The 15,764-nt window shown below is 42.8% G+C and overlaps 1 protein-coding gene across 1 annotated transcript in view; it reads left to right on the forward strand.

Annotated features, from left to right (window-relative positions):
* The window catches only part of LOC131260856 (protein pellino), a 50,620-nt gene extending 36,878 nt beyond the window's left edge, over positions 1-13,742 (forward strand). Inside the window, exons 5-9 of the mRNA XM_058262692.1 lie at positions 5,893-6,084; positions 10,711-10,998; positions 11,090-11,243; positions 11,326-11,503; positions 11,592-13,742. Of these exons, the coding sequence (XP_058118675.1) occupies positions 5,893-6,084; positions 10,711-10,998; positions 11,090-11,243; positions 11,326-11,503; positions 11,592-11,724 (945 nt within the window). The 3' untranslated portion in view covers positions 11,725-13,742. The remainder of the gene's footprint in view (positions 1-5,892; positions 6,085-10,710; positions 10,999-11,089; positions 11,244-11,325; positions 11,504-11,591) is intronic.
* The last annotated feature ends 2,022 nt before the right edge of the window (positions 13,743-15,764 follow it).

The raw sequence follows: 15,764 nt of genomic DNA on the forward strand, positions 1-15,764 counted from the left end.
TAACAGCAAAAGCTGAAAAATTGGAAAAGGAAACTGTGAAAAAACGCTCTTTGATTGTAATATTACTTAATAAGTCCACCAGTTTTCTCAATTACCTACTCCAATCGGAATCGAGGGCATATCTTCACAATGTATAACTCAGTTATCGAGTTCCATGGCTTGGTAATGGAAGCTTTCAGGGATCCTACGATGGCGTTCACATACGTTAATCTGAACATATGCCCATGTTGAGTAATCCAAAGGATTCAAACCAGAGCTACTGGGAGGCCAAATGTGCTTTGCCCAATATTGCATGATTTCCTTCAACCGCGCTTGAGTACTTTTTGAGGTATGACACGATGCTCCGTTCTGTTGGAAAATGACGTGTCGGTGTGTTTCAAAGTTTTCTTTCATCCATGACAGAACGTGATCGTTCACAATGTTTATGTAAACTTCGGTATTAACTTTTAATCCAGTTTATTAAATACTGGAGGCATTTTCAAACCGTTGGTCGCAACTGCCCCTAAAATCATAACTCTGGCCGGATGTTTGCTTGTAAATTGAATTGTTTGATTTGGTCCGTTACAAGATGGTGCTTTACTTTTCAAGTCATATTTGAACAACCGGTGCATGGTAGTTTTTGAAACTTTGGGCTCCTTAGCCAATTTCCGGATCGATCTGATGGGATTCTTTTCCAACATTTTTTTCAACTTTACTTTCACCTTTTTTTATATGACATTCTGTATTTGTCATCGTTGATCTTTTCATTCCGTTGAAAAATCACCGCCTTTTAAAATCATAAATAACATTCGCGCAAACACCAAGCGATTGCCTCTTATTCGTTGTAAATGCCTTTGCATTGGCGTGGGAAAAGCATGGTACTATGCCCAACATGGGAAGATCATTGGCACGGTTTCATCTAGTTCCTTATGTCGCTTTTCCCTTGCTACAGTCACTCCCCAACCCACCTAGCTGTAGAATGCAAGATAAACGTCTAATTATCTGTTTCACTTTTTGCGTCTGCATTTAGCTGCAACTGATCGGTCACTAACCGTCCGGGGGTTTGTGCACTGGGCGCAAATGATGGCGCACGGTTGCCTTTGAGCGGTTCTTAGCAACGGCGCTGCTATTTGCTGTTGCACGGGAAAACAGTGTTCCCGTCGTGTTCGTCTTGTGGATTTACTCTTACCCAGGTGTATTTACGGTTATTTATAGATGACTTTATCATGGCGCTGAACTCTAGAATCGGTTCAACGCACGCGTGTTATATTGGGATGGGAAATAATACTGCATATTTTTGAACATGTACGTGTCCATGGGATAAAATGATAGAATGCATGATTTTTATGAAATAATAAAAATAATACTACCTTGATTCTCACTCGGATGTGGAAGATAATCAAGACACGTAGCGAGCTGGCCCGGATGCGTGTCGAAGAAACGAGTAAGTGTTAAAAAGGCATAAAGCTAAACATGGCTTCAGTTACCCCACAGGGGCTGGGGGGGGGGCTTTTGTAACACTTCAAGAGTGACAGTTGAAGGGATGCGCTCAAAAGGACGCCTACGGCAAGTTGTGCCTGCAACATGGAAAGAAGAGCGTCATAGTTAGTGAAGCACCTTTCGGTAAATGTATGAGTGGGGAGCAAAGGGTCAAGGATGCAGGAACGCGTGTGCTTTGTTTTGAATGGTTGCATCGTTTTCTTGACACTTTTTATTTTCCGCATGCCAAAGGGTATATTGCTCATGCATGATTAAATGCTTCAAAGCAGAAGAATGTGACGTTTCGTTCTTGTACCGTGTTTTTTACTTTCACTGTTTATGATGTGATTCTCCCGGAAATTTTTAAATTATCTGTTAACAGAAAAATTACCCTTTCCAATATTTTACATTTGTTTTTGCATTCTGCATATTAAGTTCGGCAAACGCACATTATCTGTTAGCATATGAATTATGGTCACAAGAAGCTCTGTCCTTATTTATATATAATGACTCAGAAGGCATTTAACCCCTTCACAGTCTCAGTGGTTTTTGAGACTTTTTGTGATTTAGATGAATACTGTGTTAAATGTTGTTCCATTTCATCGATTGGTATCGCATAAATGAGTTAAAATGTACAAACATGTAATTACGTGTTTTTGAAGCAGATGCATTTAGAATCAACGTCGCACAACGAAAATAGAAACAAAACAGGCGACAAAAACTGCCCAAAACTGGGCAAAACTTAAGGGGTTAAAATCACACATATAAAAACTGTTTCGTACATTAGGTCTTACTTTAAAACTATGTAAAGGTAGCAATGTTAAAAATTAAGGATTATTTATTTCTTTTGAATCGTTTAGTGTGTATTGCATTTTTCACAAATTTGGTTGTTTTAAGATTTGCAAAAAATTAGGGTTATCGATGAGAAAGATGGAAAACACATTGGTACATTTAGAGGCGTCGGGGTTATCATAAAACAAATTTCATACCCAGCATTAACATATCACCCTGATAGCGATTGCTCAATGAGGTAATTTTGTGCTTGCTGACAGCAAACGTTAAAATGTTTCGTTTGTGATTATGTTTGTTTGCTTTTCCGTTTTCAGAGCGGACAGGAAGAGGGCACCTTTCTGGGAGCGCGCAGTTTCCCTGTTTATTTATACGGTTCCGCTGTTTTCGTTTTGTCATCTACTGGACATAAGACGCCCGTTCCGGCTGAGACAAACAGGGCGGTGGAGTTATGGGTTTTTTTTTAAAAACTTATGCGATGCCCCACGTTTCTTGGCTGAACGCATTGTTTTCTGCAGCGACGGAGAAAGTGTGTTGACCTGCTGAATGATGCACCGAAGTGCATCGTGCTGACACACTAGCCACACCATGGGTGAAGAGATGCATGATTTATAAAAATAAATTTAAAAACAAACGAAGTCGAACGCAAGACAGCGAAAATGCTGACCCAAACGAAGCGCGGGCTGAGAAAAACGCCTACGATAAACAAGTTTTGATTTATTTGCTTAAAGTTGTACCAATAACAATTTTGTGTGTATTTCGCAACACTTGGTTGTAGTCGAAGGAGCGGAAAGTTAAATTTTTCACTGAAAGTGGATGTGCTGCAACATGAATTTTTAAGCTAATTTATTATGTTTTTAATATAAAACTTTTAGACAAGAATTTGTACCAATTACTGTTTTTTAGTTTACCCTTCTGTTAATGTTTGGAATTGAAATCCAGCTTTTAGCAAAGTGCTTGTTTTTGAAGTTTGTATTTTTTTTCTCTCCTGTGAAAGTTAAGTGCTTTGTGGATATGCTCTTTTTCCAGAGAGTAACCAACTATTTCCATTGTTCCTGCGAGATTCACACTAATTTGGTTACTTACGCTTGACCTAGTTCGACTCGAAGTAATCCGATCGGAGTTCTTTGTGACTTTTATATTCGTTTCCGACGAAGTGGAACTAAAATTGTTTTTCAAAGTTATTTTTAACGGCGACTTTTAACCCAAGAAAGATTTATATCAATTCATAGGAATTACAGTATATTCTTTTTCTAACGGAGTATCACCTTCTTGATATTTTACTCATTTTCACAAACGATTTGACTTTTCATTTGAAACCTTTCGCATAAACTACCGTCGCAGATGTTGACTTGCGTTTTGCCAAACAGTGAACAGATATTGTTACTCAACCACTCACAGGCACCCACTTTACCCAAATCTCTGCACCGGGCAGTGCAACAACGCGTACTCCAACTCGTGTCCTTGGCGCTGGCATCACGTTGGATGGTTGGGTTGCTTGGCCCTTGGCGTGTCTGCTGCATCCAGATGAAGTACACATTAACACTTTGGCCAGTTCGACGTTCGTCCCTGAGACGATAGGAGACGTCTAGTGGTCGCGCTTTGCTACGGCATCGCCGGTCGCTGGGATGCTGTTTCAATGTTCGCTTCGAAACCTCCGAACAAGCATTCCTACGAGGACACTTACATTCATCGGATCGTTGCACTTTCTTTGTGTCACTGTGCAAGCAGAGTCGATGGAAGATGTTTGTCAGATATGGTAATGTACGATAGCAATCCAAGTTCCGTTGATTTTGTTTTGTTTTTTTTTTGCATGTCAGCGTAGAGCAATGCTCTGAAGGGGGTTAATAAATATGTATTTTCAATCACTATTTAACTTGCCTTACAACCGGTCTTTGTGGATGGCAGCATTAGCTGGTGTTGTGTACGACTTACAAAATTTTGACTCCAACAAACCTTTTGTGACTTTTTCTCCAGTGTAGTTTCTATTGGATTCGATTGGTCAATTGATGAATTATATAACTTTTTCTCGCATTTTATCGAAAATGTTACACATTTTATCTAAAAGCTCATTACGGGATCGAAAAGTAAATCAGTAATAATTTTATTTTAAAAATATATTCACAAGCATATTCTTGCTTACAGCTTTTGCTTCTTTTTTTTGTGTAATCGTGAAATTGGCTTCGACTTGTTCTCATTTTCGTTACCACTTATGCTTTTATTTTCTTTCAGCGAAGTCAGTGTAGAAAAACGGCAGTTAAAAAAATATGATCCGTTGATTGAAAAACGGCTGTTTCGCGTTTCAATCAAATAATTTAATTGTTTATTTCTCTTGTGTTTCTGGTCAATACTGTGTGGGTAATTAAACAAAAACAAAATAATGGCAGTTTAATGGGTAACTAAACAAAAAGTAATCGCACTTTCATTTCATTTTGGTTTTGTTTTCTCCCTTCAAGTTTCGTAAGCGCATTTTCGAAACGGTGTCAGGTTTATTGAATTTGCAAGATTTTCCTTTGTCGTCGCGTCGTTTTTTACGGCTTTTGAAAGCAAACCGCGCCACTCACCGCTCATACCCACCCCGAAGAGACGGCAAGGCAGCACCGGTGGAAAAAAGAAACCAAGAAAAGCCGGCTTGGCGGCTTCGGAAAAGCGGATTACGATGTGGGCACCACCCCTTGCCGCCGGTAGTGTTGCGTGGGGTTGGAGTAAAAACTAGCAAAAACTGGGTGTGTGTGCGTGGTTTCGTTGGTGAGCACGACTGCCCGCACCGTGGCCCATTTAATTTTCGCTACATCGATTGAAAATCCACCGCAGCTCCAAGTGACCGCTCTTAATTGTCCGTGGCTTTGGGTGTAAGAGTGTGTCCAGCTTGCGGAAAAGGGGCGCTGGGTGGAGAAGCGATGCGCTCGTCTACCGATGAAGTATCTGGCGGGGCGGGGATCCATCCAATTTCCTAATCCAAACCGCTTGGCCTCGCGATCGCCCCTGGGGTGTGTGTGTGTGTGTGTGTTTTGTGCATTTTTATTGCACTTCTGCACACCCGGCAAGAGCAAGAGCTCTGCTCCACACGCCGGTGGTTTACCATTGAAAGTTGATACCATTGATAAAATGGAGCGCGTGGCGCCTCCAAAATGGATTGGGTAATAGTCTACACCACTCCACTGGGGGAGACCAGTACTCCGCTGTCGAGCACTTTTATGGCCTCTAAGTATGAATGGGCCGTCTTCGTCTTCGGAGCGACCGATGGGCAGTTTCCTAATCAGCCATCGTGGGCTTCATAGCTTCGACGCTTTGGTAATTTATTGAACTGCCACGGTTTATGGGAATTTGAATTGGGTTATTATTTTGATGGTTTGTTGTATTTGTTAAATTTCGTAAATGGTTCAGTATGAGATAATTGTACAAAACAAATAAAAACATCCTTTTTTAATTTATCTGCAAAATATTGATTATAAAATATTACCAAACCTATCAAGAGAAAGGCAAATAAAGCAAAATATTGTTTCCATTGAAGTTCATTTTTTTCCGTAGGCTCTTATTTACTTCGTTTTCAATCCATTAATGGAAACATTCAACTAGGATTCCTTTTTTATCTCCCTTCTCACCTACTCTCTTCTCCTCTCTTCCCTCTAACGCACACTCCAGGTTGGCCGATCATCTGAATCACCGATAGATTTCGTCGTCATGGATACGCTACCCGGCGACAAAAAGGACGCCAAGGTACTGCAGAGCACGATTTCACGATTCGCTTGCCGGATTCTGGTGGATCGAACCGATGGCAACAAGGCACGGATATACGCAGCGGGCTTCGACTCTAGCAGAAACATATTCCTCGGGGTAAGTCGCTGTGTAACTGTTGTTGGTTTAAGGTTTTGCTATCTATTTTTAGACTGCTGTTAAAACTACTGTTGGCTTAAGGCACCTATCGCTAAGATATTTATGATATTCTGTTTGGCTCGGTGGTCCGAATGTATTCGGCTTTTCGATTGGTAAAAAGGCACACTGCAACGATGGGGCAGATAAATAATGCAACGATAAAGAGTTGCAATAAACTTCATTGGTATTATTCGCCAATTTGGAGCAAAGTTAATTAACCACGAAGAGTGATTCGTCTCCTGTGAATTGCCAAGTAGGAAATGAATTTTCTTTCGTTTGGCATTTGCGCTTGTTTGCGAGCTACCTTAAAGCAATCTGACCTTCAGTAAACTGCACGGCAATTCAGTGAAGAAAAACCAAATTTCACACGTACCATTTTCCGGGGACCGTATTACCGTTGCGTGTGTGGTATTTCGCCCACAACCATAAACTTTAGCATCGGGATGCGGATGACGGGGTAGGAAGTGAAAAAGTCTCGTCCAGAACGATAAAACCAGCTGATTTGGTGCCATAAAATATTTTATTCCCTCATTCACCATCCAGTGGAAAGGGGAAAGAGTATCGCACCTGTGCCGGGCTTTCGTTTTTACGACGTTATGCATTGCGGTCCCCTCTCGTTAATGTGAAAGAAGATGCAGAAAAGTGGGAATTGACTATACAGCTCGACTTTATCAGTAGCGAAAAGTGGCGTGTTGCGTCGCCCGGTATCATCACTTACGTCGCTACGGTCAGCAGAAGAAAGCAACCGGTTCGGGGTCTGGTCGACAAACGCTGGGGAAACTATGGAGCATCAACACTTCCGTGGCCCAGTTAATGGATGACAGCAGACAGCAGTAACGCTCCGGTCGCCCCCCTTCCTCACACAATGATGAAACGACGGGGGACTATCACGCTGTGGAAAACGAGGGGAAAACTAAAAGTAATGACAATAATAACCGATCGACCTCCAAAATACGCAATGTGAAAGGAAAACTTTCTTATGTCACCGTGTTCGCGGATATGGTGTAAACTTGTACCGTGTGTACACGACCGGTTTTTGCTGTAATCGATCCGATCGTGTTTGCCGCCAGTTCGTACGGGCAGATGAACGAATCGAAAATGAAAGACGACAACCCATTGAGATTACGGCAAACGGGTTGCGGAATTGGTAAAGTTGTACCGGGCTGAAGGAGAAGACATGTGTGGCGTCGTCAAACGGATGTGATTCAATTCATAGAGCTTACACGGGTGGTGAATGGTTTTGCTGGCATATCGTTCGCCTTGGGGTGTGCCATAACTTTCCATGCCTCACGGGGTAAGCGGTAGTAGGGGAGAAAACTGTGAGCTAAACGCGATTATTGGACGGATCCTGGAAAGGACAGCTTCACCATGATCTTACCGGTAAAATCCATACGCGCATGGGACCACCGACCCGGGGCGCCAAACGGAAACGAGTTAAACAGGTTGGAAGATACATGCGCATGTGCGAGTCCGCTACGGCCGGCCACTATTTCGTGGCCATGATCATTATCATCAAACAACATGATCGGTCGGTCTCCGTCATCATATGGGACGGCAAAGTTGTCGTGTGCGACGCGCTTGATCGTGCGTTGAATCTGTTCGCTTCCAAAGGTGTTCCATTTGATGGCTCCCTCAGCGTTTGCCTTTTTCTGCCAAAAAAGGGAAAAGAAATAGGTGTGCGTGAATATGCCGTTGTGTTTTTTGTTTTAATTCGTCACTAACGCCCGGATCCCGTTGGTAGTGATCATGAAAAACGACCGGCTTGCTTACCGTGACGCGAAATAAAGCCACGGAGATCTTCAGCGATCGTGCCAGTTGTGGAATAATCATAAAATAAAGGAAGCCGGACTTGGAGGAAGTCGACAGTAAATGGTTAATTTTATATCAATAGTGTGTAGAATACGCTTCTTCTTCAGATGGGTGTTTTACTTCGCTGGACATATGCTGTAGGCGGATGTTTAGTCACTTGTTTATCCCTGGATATACAGAACGTTCGTGCGTGACTTGATTGCATTAACCGCTTATTTAAATCCGTCGGGGCGCACTGATCCAAACACCTCTACGACGGAACATAAGAGGTCTTTCGTGTGTTAAATCGATGGGAAATCTTTTAAAAAATTATCATTAGCCAGTACCAACAATTCTGAAAGAATTGGGGTTCGTTGTGCAACTGTTATCTGTGGAAGCTCGTTCGTTCGTTAATTCACACGTTTTCTTTTGCTCGTCCAAATAATTGTTTACAAAATGAAATGAAAACGTATAGATTTTTCTGTCATTCAATTTATTCTTGTCCTTATGTTATTTGTGTACTATCAGGGACTAAGTAAAATTCTTCAAATATGCTTTGTATTTGTTGCTCAACATTGTACCCTTGTTATGAAGCTTTCTCTGTTCAAATCTGTGTCTGTTTGTGAAAAAAATAATTAATTTTTCAGTTTTAAATCGTAACCTCGTTTTGGAAAAGGGCAAAACAAACGAACCAGTTGCTGTAACACAATAATCTATCGTAATAAAATCATTGACATTGCTCTCGACACTACCATCATTTGCATATGGTCTAAATCCAAGCGCAACGTCAACTTGTCAAAGGTCAAAGACGTGTCACACCGGAAAGCAGAAGGGCGAGCACATCGATCCACCACGTTGGTGGACAGTCCAACTCCCCGGTAAAAGCCGGGTTTTTTTGGTGTAATTGTTCCGGTGTGTCGGCGTTTCCGTTAGTTGCGTGAGTCAACCGGGCGTCGACATGTGCAATGAGTCACAAATATACGTGAAGCTAGCGAGCTCTTGTTCACCTTTCACACGATGAAGTTAGACTGCGGGCTGCATTGATATGCAAATACTTTCATTATCACTGCCACCGCGTCATCGTGCTGGCGCCGACCGTACCGGAAATGGGAAGCAACCTCTGTTGGGTAGGGCGGGGTGGTTTTTTGTTTCTTTTGTAGGTTACAGTTAAAGGTAGCCAGCAATCGAATTGGCACACCTCTTCCGACCATCTCCGTTCGTGGTACATTTCTTCCACATCTTGGAGATTATAAGTGGCCCACTTTGAGCTGGAAAAGATTAATAGTAACACATGGGAAAAAGACAAACCCCCACTGGGATGGAGTTGACTCAACAATTCCTGTGCCGGGATGGACGGACAAGAATGACTGTTGACTAACGCTAATCAACCGGTTTTCTAGGTTTGAACTTTTCCCGTGTTATGTGCGTGCCTAACCCATCGGATGTTCCGAGTGTGGTGCGAAAAAAGCTCGGCATTCTAGTCGTACTTTATTTGCCATTTGGAATGAAACATTCCTTTCCTTTAGTCGGGAATGTTTTGCTCCCTCGTGCCGATAGGAGAAGGTGTGGAATGTTAAGTGCTAATAAATTAAGCATTTTTGTAGCAGTACTCGACCTTGTATATCCGTATTTTTTTAGTTCCTTCGTAAGATCTTCCGGGTATGGTAACATGTAAAAACAATCCGGTGCAGAGGAAAAGAGCACGTTTACATTTTGGTTAAACATTTTCCAGCTGGGTGAAAGTTGGTATTGTCCCCCACATTGCTAGAGGCGAAAAAAACATTGCACGGTTGAATTCGCACCAGGGCTCGCCAATCGTTGCGAGTGATCTACCAGAGCCGCTCGCCGCTGTAGGGATTAGTAATGGCTTTTCTGGTGCTCCATTTACGCTTCCCCCCGGGTAGGTCCGGTATTTGCCGACATGTTTTATGGGATTAATGGCGATTTGTTCGAGGCTCGGAAGCAAACTTTCTTTTTTTTTTCTGCAAGCTTCTTTAACGTTTCTTCATTCGGGGTGTAAGTTTTGGTGTCGCCCAATTAGCTTTGTGAATATTTCCACCAAGTGTAGCTAAATGTACTCCCCGTAAAAGCTGACTCCCGCTGAAGCCCCGAACTGTTCGTTCCCTAACGGAAACAGTACTGCGCAGTACTGGTTTGTAGGTTTCTTTATCTCCGTCGCGTCACGACAAAAACAACGAGACAGGAATATGGCGTTGGCGAATCCCTGAGCAATTGGTGGTGGTTTGTGTATGCCCCTCTATGGTTTACCATTTTCGTCGTTGTCGTCGTCGTCGTTGTCGTTCGGCAATAATAATAACAACACTGACGGCGCAACAGCCAGACAGACCGACCCGGGTGTTTGTTGTGGCTGGGACGCTGGATCACGTACCACAAATGCGCGGATTTTCGATTTCGCTGAAATTGGAAAGGAAACGGAACACCGTGACCGGAGGCTCTCCGAGTACTGGTACGAAAATCTTTCTTTGTGCCACGGCGGAGTGTGTGTTCACTCGTTCCGTGGAAGCTGTGGCTGCGTAATAAACTTGCAAATTACTTTGGCGCAATTTTTGGTTCGTTGTTCTGACTGATTTTGTGATGTACGAATAAGGTTTGTTTTGATTGTGATTTCCCCCTCGGCGAGGGATCGATCGTGTTGTGGTTTCGAGGAGGACACTCCAAGAAGTTTTTTTATTTAAGTACTGAACATGTATGCATTAATGCTTTACCTAAATAACAATTATTGTTTAATAAATTAGAAAAAAATATTAACGTTTCTATGAAATAATCTCTGACACACAGGAAAAGGCAACCAAATGGCAGGACAAAGTCGAAATCGATGGTCTCACAACGAACGGCGTGCTGATCATGCACCCCAAGGGTGAATTCTGCGGTGGCAACGCGGACCGTGGCCAGTGGCGCGAGACGTCGGTCGGCGGGGACGTGTTTAGCTTGCGAGAGTGCCGCTCGGCACAGCAAAAGGGCCAGCAGGTGTACGACGAAACCAACGTCCTGCAGGACGGCACACTGATCGATCTCTGCGGCGCGACGCTACTATGGCGCTCGGCCGAAGGTTTAGGGCATTCGCCGGTAAGTGTCGCGGGGTAGCAAGAGGAACTTCACGGCGCATTCACGGTTGAGCTTCGATAATCGAACCTTTTCCCCTTTTTCCTCTTTTCAGACAAAGAAAGATCTTGAAAAGCTAGTAGACGAAATCAATGCCGGCCGGCCGCAGTGTCCGGTCGGTCTCAACACATTAGTTATTCCTAGAAAAGTGTCATTGGGTGATCACGTCAATCAGCCTTACGTCTATCTTAACTGTGGTCATGTTCAGGGTAAGCTCTGTTCCCCCGGTCCCTTACTTTGTTTGTGCGCCTTAAAAGATGCATAATGCTATTTCCTACCACACTCAAACAGGTCAGCACGGTTGGGGTCAGGACAAAAATACCAATGCCCGGCGGTGTCCGATGTGTCTGGAGGTGGGCCCCGTCGTCACGCTGTGCATGGGAGTGGAGCCTGCATTTTACGTCGACTGCGGTCCGCCGACGTATGCATTTAACCCGTGTGGTCACATGGCCACGGAGAAGACGGTCAAGTAAGTAGGGAATGATAGCTCTTCCTCGCCAAATGCGACGACTATACAGCTAATAACCGGTGGCTCTTTTCACCCCCCTATTTTGCAGGTACTGGGCAAATGTCGATATACCTCACGGTACCAACGGTTTCCAGTCGGTGTGCCCGTTCTGTGCGACCCCGCTAGTAGGTGCTCCCGGTTCCGGTTACATAAGGTTGATTTTCCAGGACAATTTAGATTAATTTCGTCCGCATCGTCTTTGTCGTCGTCGTCGTCGTCATCTCGCCGTCGTCATTACTGTTCGGTGTCTGCTAGGTCATGTTTTTTTTTCGTTTTTCGTGCTAAGTTTTACGCAATGCTGCACCCGATGGGAAAGTAATCCTGCCTTATCCTGGAAAGCTTCTTTTAGTCTCGCCGTTCGCTAAACACGCTCTGAAAATGGTGGCGTACCCCCCAAAGTCATCTTTGTCGCCATGTTTGCGTTCCTCATTCTCGGGACTTTTTTGGCGGACGCCGGAATAGGTCCATCAAGTGCACTAAAACATGGTTCAGGGATCGTTGGCGCCACCAACTGTATCGATAAAGCAGAAATCCTCTTAAAGCTGTAATTGGAACAACCCCGAATGGGTTTTGGAACCACAAAACGTTTGTTTAAACCGGCTCCGTTCAAACCGGTTTCGTTCAATCCGGTTTCGTTCAATCCGGTTTTCAAAAAAACTTTGCATAGTGTCTCATAGATGGCGCTGAAGGATCTGCACATTGAAATCTTGCGTCTCTGCAATATTTCACGCTTGAGCTCGTATTTTTCTAAATTGTACTTGATGGTTTTGTTGGATACGTTAGCTAGTTTATGTTTTTAAAAGATTTTTTTTTATCTTTGTTTATCTTATGTCATCACCGTGCGCTGCGTGAATTCTTCAACAGCATTAAACTAGCCCGTGTGAAGGTGAAGAACATTGTTAGAGCTGATGGGCGCTGGTCGAGTCAGTTGCATGTCGAATGTTTGTGTAAAATAAAAGATTTAATTTTAGTGAATTCTTAGAACAACCCTTTCCGTGCTGGCATTGCTTTTGGCGTATTTTTCATGTATTCTTCAGCCATTGAAAGTGGTTAATTTACATATTACTGTTCATTTAAAGCGAGAACGCGCTGCATCGAAAGTGTATTAACGGTACCAAACGAACCGGACAGCGTACGACTTGGTGCGATCAATTTGTTACGGTTTTATTTCAATGTATCGCCTTGTGTAGTTTAAATTAAATTCTCTTTGTAGCTCACAGTAAGATATATGGAAGAATTCGTATTGTTCTCGCGTTCTATAGCGTTAGTTATATGCGAAAAGTAAAGAGAGAAGAATACAGCAACAAAACAAAGGAAAGCAAAAGGCTACATGGGACCGGGGGGAAAGTAAGCCAGCCCTCTGCTTAAAGGTACTACATGTCCCGTTAAATCCCGGCTTCTTTCATTGTGCCGCCAGCTTGGCAATTGGACGCGTGCAGGCAGACGTAGGCAGAATAAGGAAAACGTTGATCGTTGGTCCCGTGGACGTAACGACTTCATCATTTCGATCTTCGGTTAGCTTTAGAGTAAATGTTAATGAATTTTGCTTGCAGATATGGTATATTTTGTGTTTATTTTTATCTCTAAAATAAGGGACCGTAGTTTGTAGTACATCGGGACTCATAGAACCCAATGGATCGTTTCATGCAGCTATAGCTAGTTTTCATTCGTACATTTTTAATCGATACAAGAAAAAAGAAACGAGTGAGATTCAACTTTCTCCGTTCGTTCTGTTTCTTATTCATTTCGTTTTTCACTAGTTTAGCTCCGTTTCGTCACCGTTTAATGCTTTACGATGGGATGTCTTGAATGGTTGTTTCTGTGGCAAAATGTAGAGTGGTGAGAAAACCCCCTTTGTTATAAGTTTTCGTTTAAAACTAAATTGATACCGCATGCATCCGGGTGGCAAAAGGTCTATGGCGAGCGTATGTGAAATGAATTTACGAGTGATTGAACAAAGTTTAAACTTTAAGAACGCCGAGGGAAAACACGGGACGAATAGAAGTTAGTGAAATATGTTCTAAAGCCGTTTCTGCAAGCAGCTATTGCTTCTCTTTCTCGATGGAACGTTTCCGAAAGCGAATCGAAAAGCATGGAGTTGGATGGGGCTCCGGACAAAAAAAAAAAACAAACAAGAAAGATTGAAGAAAACTTCAGAAAAACACAAATGACCCCGTTGTCGAATGACCGTGTATATACAGTAATGATAAGAGAAGTGCATAAAATAAATAGATGAAATAAGCGTGTGTGATGTACGCGTGGTGAAAAATAGAATTTGAGTATTAGTTGGGAAAGGAGTGGGGATTATTTTTCGTTTCATCCAATTTTGTTTTGAATTGAAAGAAGGAAATGTTCAACAAAAATATAAAAAGTGTGAAAAAGGCTACAAATTTTCAGTTGTGAATGATTAAGTGTCGTGGTAGTCGGTTTGAGCAGCATGATCTCGTTGAATCGAGCACTAATTTATGCTCGGAAAACGCACGTCGATGCTATTAGATGAAAATACCCCGTAACATGCATCCTTCGAGCGTAATTATAATCCCTCTAGTGATTATACAATTTCCGTTTCCCTACACCAGACCAAAGCAAGGAAAACCGAGTTTGCTCTTCCTAAATATCACTTCACACTGATCTCCTTGCATCGTACCTTTCCGATTCGTTTGGGAGATATGCAAACATTTTAATTGTCTCTCCGTTTTCTGGCAAACCCTTCCACCGCGTTACACCGCGTAGGGATCCCATTAGCGGAACAGTTGTCACCGTGTCATGCTGTCAGCGTGAACATTTCATCGTCGAATTTGTGCCCCACGCAAACCGGTGGTACTGGCGGCGGGCGTATGGTGTTACACGTTACCGGTTTCGGTAGTATCCAAACAAACGGGGAGATATTCAGTTCATTCTTAGATGGAACAAATTGCTCATCTGCCATCACGGTGGGAAGTGTCATTTTTCAACCAATTTAATGTTTTTTAACTCTTCAAATGTCGGTACGGTGATGCAAGTAAAACTCCACTAAGGAGAATTGCCGCTGGAACAGGGAGTTCCATGTCGGCTTGTGGCAGGGTTTGGTGCTTCGCACTGCGCTGGAACCTGGTGGAATCCTCGTGTCGGATGTTCTCCCTCCAACGGCTTGATCTTCGTTATCATCGCGGATGGCCATAATTTTTAATTTATTAAATCCGCCTTGTGCGTGTCCCTTCGACGGGTGTTTCCTCCGCCGGTGGGAAAAGAAAGCCTTCCGCCAGCACCGGAAAAAGAAGAGGTTATCATCCGGTAGCAAGGTACCCTTCGCTAACTCCCTGCCGCGCGGGACGGGATGTGAAGCTTTTCGCTTTAGTTTGCACGGTGAAATATTGAGCTTCCAGCGAAAAGCGATGGAGACCGGTTTGAACAAACAGAATACCACGGCGGAACCGAGAGATGGTGAACGGAAGGTTTGAATAAAGAACGCGCCCGGCTTCTTAGAGCGTACTATATCCATCTCTGCGTTTGCATGCATTTTTCATCGATGTCATTGGGTGTCGTTCGCGCGTCTGTTCGGCGCTTCGCAGGAAAAAGAAATTAAAGTAGCGGTGTTGGATCGGTAGAAAATGAACAAATAGAACCTTTTTTGTTCCATGACAGTGTATCTTCGCAACCTGGTGCGTCCTATTATCATTACGTTATGATGGTTGGTACTGTTCGTTTGATTAGCAGATATGAATTGACACAAAATTAACACAACGATTTATAATTAATAACAATTAATTGTGTTTTTCCAACTGGATCAATGCAATTATTTGCAATTAAAGCAATTATCAACGCATTTCAATGTAAAGTAATGAGAATACTTAGGACCACTTAAGGACCACCGATAAACATTTATTTCTCCCTGTCCATGGCAGAAAAATATCGCAAATTTGCACAGATCGTTTCTTTTACATCTCATTTATATCCAAAAATATCAAAACGACCTACTATCATATTCGAACTAAAACTAACATTTTTAATATCACCATTTTCCACGCATGATTGAGAATTGTGGGTGTAAGTGGCGCATATTAGATATTTTTGCTTTTATCTCCACAACCAGAATGCAAGGATTATTTCCAGTAATAATTGAATAACGGATTGATGTACTAAATGCTGGCTCGATTTAATTATTTCTTTTTAAAAAGCGTTCACCGTCAAATATGGTAGGTATTTACCAAATTTGCTTTATCCTATTTTCTTTGTTAAATTG

This window comes from Anopheles coustani, chromosome 3 (assembly GCF_943734705.1).
Source record: "Anopheles coustani chromosome 3, idAnoCousDA_361_x.2, whole genome shotgun sequence".
In the NCBI taxonomy this organism is placed as follows: Eukaryota; Metazoa; Arthropoda; class Insecta; order Diptera; family Culicidae; genus Anopheles; species Anopheles coustani.